General features: G+C 33.9%; 1 protein-coding gene across 1 annotated transcript; it reads left to right on the forward strand.

Annotated features, from left to right (window-relative positions):
- Positions 1-2,275: 2,275 nt before the first annotated feature.
- On the forward strand, positions 2,276-6,401 carry LOC126706829 (cucurbitadienol 11-hydroxylase-like). The gene is made up of 9 exons (XM_050406383.1): positions 2,276-2,626; positions 3,918-4,248; positions 4,435-4,584; positions 4,681-4,929; positions 5,047-5,136; positions 5,237-5,315; positions 5,400-5,506; positions 5,633-5,760; positions 6,130-6,401. The coding sequence occupies exons 1-9, from the start codon at positions 2,427-2,429 to the stop codon at positions 6,221-6,223; spliced, it is 1,428 nt and encodes a 475-aa protein (XP_050262340.1). The 5' UTR covers positions 2,276-2,426; the 3' UTR covers positions 6,224-6,401.
- The last annotated feature ends 2,939 nt before the right edge of the window (positions 6,402-9,340 follow it).

Raw genomic sequence — 9,340 nt, forward strand, 5'->3', positions numbered from 1 at the left:
AAATCTAAACGTGAAATAGAATCTCTTTATTTTGAGTGAAGTGGAGTGAATCCCATTTCAAAAAGAAGAAGAAGAAAAAAAAAAAGAAGAAAAGTAAAGGACCATTTTGGTATTGTTTCTTAGGTTGAATTTAATAACAACATAAATATATTAACTAGTGCAAGAATCCTCCCACAAAAAAACACACTAATGCAACAATAATATATTTTCTTGAATGACATTTAAATTCAACAATGCGGTTTATTAGTAAATACAATCACATGGTTATATTCAATTGAAGAATTGAAGATACAACACCAAAAAAGTGAAAGAGTTGTTTATATAATCTTTTTCTTTGGGGAGCTAACAATAGATTAAAGAGCCATCAAGGTGAAAGGGCATCTAAACTAAAAAAGAAGGGCATAAACTTCTATTACTCAAATTATTAGGTAGTTCCAGAGCACTGCTTTGGGCCCTCAGCCTCTCACATGAGGGGTGGATCACATATGTTTTATATGAAATTTCCCCTTCTATGGACTATTGTATACTTGCCGCTTTAGTCAACGAAGAAGGCTTGCAAGTAACAGCTAACTAAGGGGTAATAATTATATACATAATTATTTTTAAACTAATCTATCTTGACTACCCTAAAATAGAATATTGAATATTTTAACTTAAGAATCCCAAAAATTTTGGTTCAACAAGAAAAATCTTTACCCCCACAAATATCACTAAACAACAACAACCAAAAAAAAAAAAAATCCAAATATATAACTACAGTAATAGCAAAAATAGCCATAACAACAACAAGAAAAGAACAACAACAAATGAAAAAAATATGTATCATGACTTTTGGGTGAAGTTTGTGGTGTAATTTTGTATCAGAACCTTATTTTCTTTTCTTTGTGTGTGTTTTTGTTTCTCAACAAAAAAGAAAAAAAGAAGAAGAAGGTAATTGTCCTACATTGCATAAGAAAGTGTATTTTGGTTCAACAAGAATAATCTTTACCCCACAAATATCACTAAACAACAACAACCAAAAAAAAAAATTCCAAATATATAACTACAGTAATAGCAAAAATAGCCATAACAACAACAAATGAAAAAAATATGTATCATGACTTTTGGGTGAAGTTTGTGGTGTAATTTTGTATTAGAACCTTATTTTCTTTTCTTTGTGTGTGTTTTTGTTTCTCAACAAAAAAGAAAAAAAGAAGAAGAAGGTAATTGTCCTACATTGCATAAGAGAGTGTATTATGTATAATATAATTTGTCATACCCTCCCTTAAAGTTACCACGGTTTTTTAGTAAAGTTTGTAATGTATCTTTGTATTAGCTAGAATCTCATCTCCTCTCCCTTATGTGTGTTTTTTTGTCTCTATAAAAAAAGTTTTTAAAAAATGAGATAATTGTCTCACATTACTTAAAAGAGTATGTTGTATGTAATATAACTTGTCTCATTCTCCCTTAAAAATTATCATGACTTTGAGTGGAATTCATGATATGCTTTTGTGTTAGAAAATTATTCCCTCTTCCCTGTGTGTATGTGTTTGTTTCTAAAAAAAAAAAAAAAAAAAACCAAACAAACAAACAACTACAACAAACGAACAAAATGTTCAACAAAATGCTTGTTAAAAAATTAAAAATAAAGACCCCCTAATCATTCAAATTCATAGCTTACTCGGTTCAGCTCACAGCCACAATAAGTATTAATTGTAACTCTTGCTCTCTCATTTCAGCATCATAGTTCTCACTTTGTCACTCACTACGTACTCACCAGTCCCCTTTTGCTTTTTTATTTTATTAGTAGAAAGAAAAAGTAAAACTTCATGTATTTGAGGTTATTTATTTTTTATTTTTTTTATGATGCAAATTTATTCAAGTTATCTTTTAATTAAATTTTGTATAGTTTTTTAATGATTACCATTCAAAACTAGAGCCCAGCTAACCTCAACAAGTTGTAACAGCACAAAGACTTAAAGCAAATTGATACTTTATATGAATCTATATGATTTAATTAAAAACAAACATAATGTAATAGAATATGGTATAAAAAAAGAGATAATGTAATAGCGTATAAATTAAAAAAAAAAAAAAAAAGATAATGCAATGGCGTATCGTATCGAAAAAAATATAATGTAATGGCGTACAGATCAAAATGTAAATATAGTTGACCAAAACATCATTAATAAAGAATCAAGTACTCTATAGTCTGTACTAATGATTCTAAAATAAATAAAATAAAATAGTATACTATATTAAAAGAGTTCAATAATTATGATTGATTGATTAAGTAGAACTGGTCTTGTTCCAATAGTTTTCATAACACTTCTTCATTTTCTATATATTTCATCCATTGCTAAAGAAGGAAAGCAAGAGATTTACAAACCAAACTACTACTTGCTTCTAAGGGTTCTACACAACATCTTCAACCAAATCTACCAGAAATGTGGACAATTGGATTATGTATTGTAGCAGTACTGGTCATATATTTGGGTTACTGGCTTAACAAATGGAGCATTCCAAAGTTCAATGCAGTCCTCCCTCCAGGTTCCATGGGTCTACCCCTTATTGGAGAGACCCTTCAGTTGATTGTTCCAAGTTACTCTCTAGACCTCCATCCATTTATCAAAAAGAAAGCTCAGAAGTACGTAACATGCCAATAATTGTGTGTCTTTATTATTTTTCTGGTAACTACTGTGTGTGCATGTATTTTTATAGTTTATATCACTGTTCTACGTCCAAGTATATTTACGTATGTATGAGTCTCATGTTAAGTTGTTATGGGCAAGGGGATGAAACAGAAGATAGAATATATGACGATACTCGTATCTATTTAAGACCAATATGAAATAAAAATATCATCTATGTATGTATTGAGTGCTATTTTAATGTAAGAAAACCTTCGATGACATATTTATTATATTTTCTTATATTTTCAGCATAAAAAACCCGTTTTCAAATTTTTTGTTGCATGTCAAAATTACATGTATGAATTAAATTTTTTTAAAAGTTAGATATACACTAAATAAAACTTAAATTTATGTTAGTATGTAATCTTCCCAAATTTTTATGAATGAAAACAAAATATTATATAATTCATTTGAGGTCATATTAGGGTTTTTTTTTTTTTTTTTTTTTTTTTAATTAGTATTACTTTTGAAAGATAGCAACATTGTTCTTATTTTTCTCCATTTGTCAGAACTCTAGCTTTACTTTTTTTGCCTCGTTTACCCTACCTTCCTTTTATTTTTACAGGCTTTAAACCTTAAAACATTGATAGAATTGGAAACATTTTTTTTTAATGAATTTTGACATATAAAAGAGGTAATAGTGTATTGATTATAAATCCAATAAAAAATTAGAAGGAGTATAGTAACACAACATTTTGAACTAATTGATTGTGAGTAGGGAAAATTAAAGTAATATCAATGTTAAGTTTATGGGAAAGTGATTGTTTACTACTCATGTATTGTTATCTTAGCAAGTGGTGAAAAACATTGTGTTCATAAAAAAATGAAAGAAAAATATATATTAATAAGATATGCCTAAAAGAAACTCACAAAAAGTCAAATTATAATTACAAGGGGGCAAAAGTTGTAAAATTCCTCTTAAGCTATTGACTTGTCTTTTAATTTTGTTTTGGCGGGCCAGGGACAATTGCCCCCACCCTCGGCCTCCTAGCTCGCCTATGTCTAGGAAGTCCCTACACTGATCAAACAAAATCTGCTTTGGGCAACTTTGTCATGTTAAGTCCAACAATCATTAATAGCCCCCCTTCAAATAGCATTTATTGTAAAGATTAAGCACTTTGATTAGACAAATCAATTGTCATTTATGATATTAGGTTGTCCCAAAACCATAAACCATAAAAAAAATGATGAATTTAATAATTTAATCTAACAAATGTAACTCTTTTTCTTTTTTCTCCCTTTCAGATATGGGCCAATATTTCGAACTAGTGTGGCTGGTTCACCTGTAGTAGTATCAATAGATCCTGAATTCAACCATTACATCGTTAAAGAAGAGGGAAGATTAGTTGAAATGTGGTATTTGGATTCATTTTCCAAGCTTTTCGTGATGGAAGGCAAAAATAAGACAAATGCAATTGGTGTTGTCCACAAGTACATAAGAAGTATCATATTGAATCACTGTGGTGCTGACCCACTTAAGGAAAATTTGCTTCCTCAAATTGAAGAATTTGTTAACAAAACCCTACAAACATGGTCAAGTCATCCTTTAGTTGAAATGAAACATGCCGCATCAGTGGTAATTTCTCACTTACTCGTTTGGCAGGTTATTATTGATTCTTATATGGGCCTACCACTAACACTACATTATTATTCATCATTAAAGTTATGAATTTTGTTGTGACTATAGACTTATTGTTACTTGATGATGTAAAATTTACTGTCGATCAAGTTATGACAAATCTAAGTTTCTTGGAAATTGCAGAAGATTTTTGATTTCACCGCAAAGCTATTCATTAGTTATGATGCTGAAAATACACCAATGAAAATGACAGAGAAGTTCACTAATATCCTAGGAGGTTTCATGTCATTTCCCTTGAATATACCTGGTACTACATACCATAAATGTTTAAAGGTAATCAATATAATGAGAAAGCACAAACTTATCCGAAAAATATTCATTTGAAATGACTTAGATTCATTAATTTAAATTTCACTTTTCATTTTTTAGGACCAAAATGAAGCATTGAGTATGTTGAGGAAAATATTTAAAGAGAGAATCAATTCACCAAAAAGACATTTTGAAGATTTGCTTGATCAAGCTATAAATGACTTGGATAAGGAGACATTCTTATCAGAAGACCTCATCATCAATGTGGTTTTTGGGCTCTTATTCGCTAGCTTTGAGTCCATTTCAACAGCATTGTCGTTAACTCTCAACTTACTTGCGGAGCATCCTGCAGTTTTGCAAGAGTTGACGGTATGTAAATGTACAAGAACATTTTTTTAGTACACAACAGTAATCATGTATCATTTGTTAGCATCTTGCAGTTTTACAAGACTTGTAACCTAACACTGATCATGTATCATTTGTTAGGATGAGCATGAGGCAATTCTTAAGAACAGAGAGAGTCCAAATTCCATACTCACATGGGATGAATATAAGTCGATGACCTTTACTCATCAAGTCAGTTCTACAATCTCTGCATGTTCTGATCTATCTTCAAGGTGTTTCATGATTCTAGTTATCATATAAACCCAAATATTTTGTTGCGTGGAAATTATAGGTAATAAATGAAGCTCTTAGGTTGGGAGGTGTTGCTCCTGGATTACTACGAAAAGCACTGAAAGATATTGAATTTAAAGGTATGTTCTTACATGCATATATTCAGTTCAATGTCTTCATATATATCCAGTTAAAGTGTAAATGATTGGCCAAGTGCGTACCAGGATATACAATTCCAGCTGGTTGGACCATTATGCTTGTAAATTCCGCTATTCAATTAAACCCAAACACATACAAGGATCCACTTGCTTTCAATCCATGGCGCTGGAAGGTATGTAGGTGTAGCCTTATTGAAAGAAATAGATGATCCAACCACTTATAAGAGACTTGTTTTCCCTCATATTATTGCTGTCTATTCAGGACAATTTCCTTGACAACATTTCTATAAATGCAACAGGATCTTGACTCATTGTTTGTATCTAAGAATTTCATGCCTTTTGGAGGAGGAATTAGACAATGTGCTGGGGCAGAGTATAGTAAAACGTTCTTGGCTACCTTCCTCCATGTTTTGGTCACCAAATATAGGTAATGTGTTCCCCTTTGCGAACTAACTTGTGCAATTGTTGTAACATAATGTTTGCTGCCTAGTTTGTCATGGGATAAAAGAAACCTCTCAATTGAAATTGATCTATTTCATGATTCAAATCAAACACTATAAAATTAAAGAATTATTTATTTATTTTTATTATTCGATTATCGGGGAATGTGGGATTTGAACCTTCGACATCTCTGTTAAAAATACTAGGAGGGGTGCTTATTGAGGTACAACTAAATAAAATCTTATCACACTGTAAATAAAATCTTAATTGTAATATGGATAAATTTAAGATGCAACTATTATGTAATATCCTACCACACTGAACCTCTCTATAATTTTTTTTTTTCTTTTAATAGGTGGACAAAGGTCAAGGGTGGAACCATTGTTCGAAATCCTATTCTCGGATTTACAGATGGCCTCCACATTAAATTCTCTGCAATAAGTAATTAAAATACATTTTTATTTCATGCAAAATAATAGATATTTCTATATTGAAATAAGATGTTTCAATTTTACCAAAAATAATTGGATACTTATTATCCAAATGTAAGTATTTATTTTCTTGCCTCATTGTATATGTGTTTAAGGGCTTTGATTGTGTCACATCCAATAATACATCATCTATAAAATGTGCCCACTAGGTGTGAAAGTGTGATAATTGTGTGAAACCCACTAGGTGTGAAAGTGTGATAATTATAGACATTACATCCCTACATCTAGAGATTCTACGCGTCTTGGGCCTTGGCCTCCCATGGATCAAATTACAAAAATTAGATTCATACATCATATATATTGGGAATCCAAACTGCATATACATAATACAAACATCGTCCACAAGCACGGCACATGCTTAAAAGCTAGTGCCTTTTAGGAAATTAAAGCAAATAGACCAAGTCCATGACTTCGTCCTTAGTTCATTGGTAGCGCATAGTTTAGAAACTAATGCATTTTTAGGGAATTAAAACACAACATATATTACTTATAACAAACACAAGTAAATGCAAGTAATAGGGCAACACGACTTCGGTTCATCCAAGATGATGCCCGTCCAAGCTGATATTTCTTTGATAATACCTTCTTAGATGCTCAACATTCCAGGGGTGTTCTAATTTTCTCCCGTCCAGGGTTTCCAAGTAATACGACCCTTGTCTTTTGCAATTAATAACTTGGTAGGGTCCTTCCTAATTAGGTCCCAGTTTTTCATGGGCTGGGTTTTTGGTTGCCAAGGAGACCCTTTTTAAGATGAGGTCCCTTATGTTGAAACGCCTGGGTTTCACCCTTGCATCAAATTGTCTGGCCATGAGGTTTTTATACCTTGCTATCCTTTGCTCCGCGTCCATCCTTACCTCGTCTATTAGATCAAGGTTAAGACGAAGTTACTCTTCATTATCCTCGTCTTGATACTTTATCACCCTGTGATTAGCCATGTGCATTTCTATAGGTATCACTGCTTCACTTCCATAAACTAGCTTGAAAAGAGTTTCCCCTATGAGGGTCCTCACAGTCGTCCTGTAAGCCCACAGAACACCTGATAACTTGTCTGGCCATACTCCCTTTGCCCCCTCAAGTCGAGTCTTGATGATTTTCAACAAGGATCGGTATGCTACTTCTGCTAGTCCATTTGCTTGCGGAAGGGAGGGCGAAGAATAATGATTCTTGATTCCAAATTGTTCGCAGAAGTCTCTGAAAGGTGCGTTGTCAAATTGTCGTCCATTATTTGACACTAGTACTCTAGGTACCCCAAACCTGCATATAATGTTCTTCCAAATGAAAATTTTGACATTTTCCTGTGTGATCTTTGCTAGGGGTTTGGCTTTCACCCATTTAGTAAAGTAATCGATTCTTACTACCAAAAACTTCATCTGCCTGGTTCCAAGTGGAAAGGGACCTAAAATATCCAGGCCCCGTTGCGCAAATGGCCATGGGGCCATCATCGAGGTGAGATACTCTAACGGTTATCTAGGGATGTTGCTGAAGTGTTGGCACTGATCACACACCTTGACATAAGCTTTAGCATCTGCTTGAATAGTTAGCCAGTAGTAACTAGCATGGACGACTTTATGGACTAGTGCTCTTGCTCCCGAGTGGTTTTCGCATGCTCTTTCATGAACTTCCCGCAATACATAGTTTAACTCGTTTAGAGCTAAGCACCTTAAGTAAGGTTGTGAGAAGCCTCGTTTATACAGCACCTCATTTATGAGGACATACTTGGCAGCTCTGATCCTCAATTTCCTAGCCTCGTCCTTATCTTCTGGAAGTCTTCCATTTCTAAGGTAAACTATTATTGGAGTCATCCAATTTTCTTCTCCTCCAATTTGCTATATCTCTGGAAGATCTATGCTTGGCATGTATTGGACTTTGTCACACTCATTCATAGCTTCCCCTATTGAAGCTGCTTTTGCCAAAGCATCCGCTTCCATGTTTTCCTCTCTTGGGAGTTGGACAAAATTGGCTTCTTTAAATTTTTTGACTAGCTACTTTACTTTACTGAGATACTTCTTCATTCGAGCTTCCTTAACTTTATACATTCCATTTACTTGATTGATGGTTAATGGAGAATCTCCTTGGACTACTACTAACTTGGCCCCTAAGGGCTTAGCCAATTCCAATCCTTTAAGGAAAGCTTCGTATTCAGCTTTATTGTTGGTGGTTTGGTATTGTAGACGAGCTGAGTATTTCAACTTGTCTCCTTCCGGGGATTCTAGTATAACTCCAATCCCTCCTACATACAACATGGACGAGCCATCCACATTGACGACCCACCTCTGAGCTCCGTCCACCTCGTCTAGCTCACCTTGATTTGGAGTGAACTCTACAATAAAATTTGCCAACACTTGTGCTTTCATCGCGCTTCTTGGTTGGTACTTAACATTAAACTCGCTAAGTTCTATGGCCCGTTGGATTAGTCGTCCTACGGCCTCCAACTTGTTCATTGCTTTCTTTAATGGATGATCTGTCAAGACATTGATGACATAAGCGTGAAAGTAATGCCTTAACTTCCTAGAAGCCGTGACCAAAGTAAAGGCTAGCTTTTCCATCATGGGATATTGTCCTTTTGCCCCTCTTAGTGCTCGGTTTGTATAGTAAACCGGCTTCTGTATCTTTTCTTTTTCTCTAATCAACGTTGAGCTCACCGCATGAGGGGACACTACTAAATACAAATATAATTCTTCACCAGGTATGGATGGGCTTAGTAGAGGAGCTGTGGTTAGGTAGGTCTTGAGGTTTTGGAGGGCCTTTTAACACTCGTCCGTCCATTCAAATGCCTTCTTAAGAACCTTAAAAAATTATAAACACTTGTCAGTAGCTTTAGAGACGAATTAAGGGCAGCAACTCTCCAGTGAGAGACTAGACTTCTTTGATATTCCTTGGTGGCTCCATATCTAGTATTGCTTGAATTTTATCAGGATTTGCTTCAATTCCCCTATATGAAACCATGAACCCAAGAAATTTTCCTGATGAAACTCCAAAAGCACACTTGTTTGGATTTAACTTTATATTATATCGTCTAAGCGTGTTGAAGGTTTTTTGAAGGTCGTCCAAATGTTTTACCTCGTCCAAGCTCTT

Source organism: Quercus robur, chromosome 11, assembly GCF_932294415.1.
Source record: "Quercus robur chromosome 11, dhQueRobu3.1, whole genome shotgun sequence".
Classification (NCBI taxonomy): domain Eukaryota; kingdom Viridiplantae; phylum Streptophyta; class Magnoliopsida; order Fagales; family Fagaceae; genus Quercus; species Quercus robur.

What these genes read in the sequence shown, in the direction of transcription:
- LOC126706829 (XM_050406383.1), top strand. Translation starts at nt 2,427, where the DNA reads ATGTGGACAATTGGATTATGTATTGTAGCAGTACTGGTCATATATTTG. An exon ending in CATACCATAAATGTTTAAAG is followed by an intron (nt 4,585 to 4,680) that starts GTAATCAATATA and finishes TTCATTTTTTAG; the next exon opens with GACCAAAATGAAGCATTGAG. An exon ending in CGATGACCTTTACTCATCAA is followed by an intron (nt 5,137 to 5,236) that starts GTCAGTTCTACA and finishes TGGAAATTATAG; the next exon opens with GTAATAAATGAAGCTCTTAG.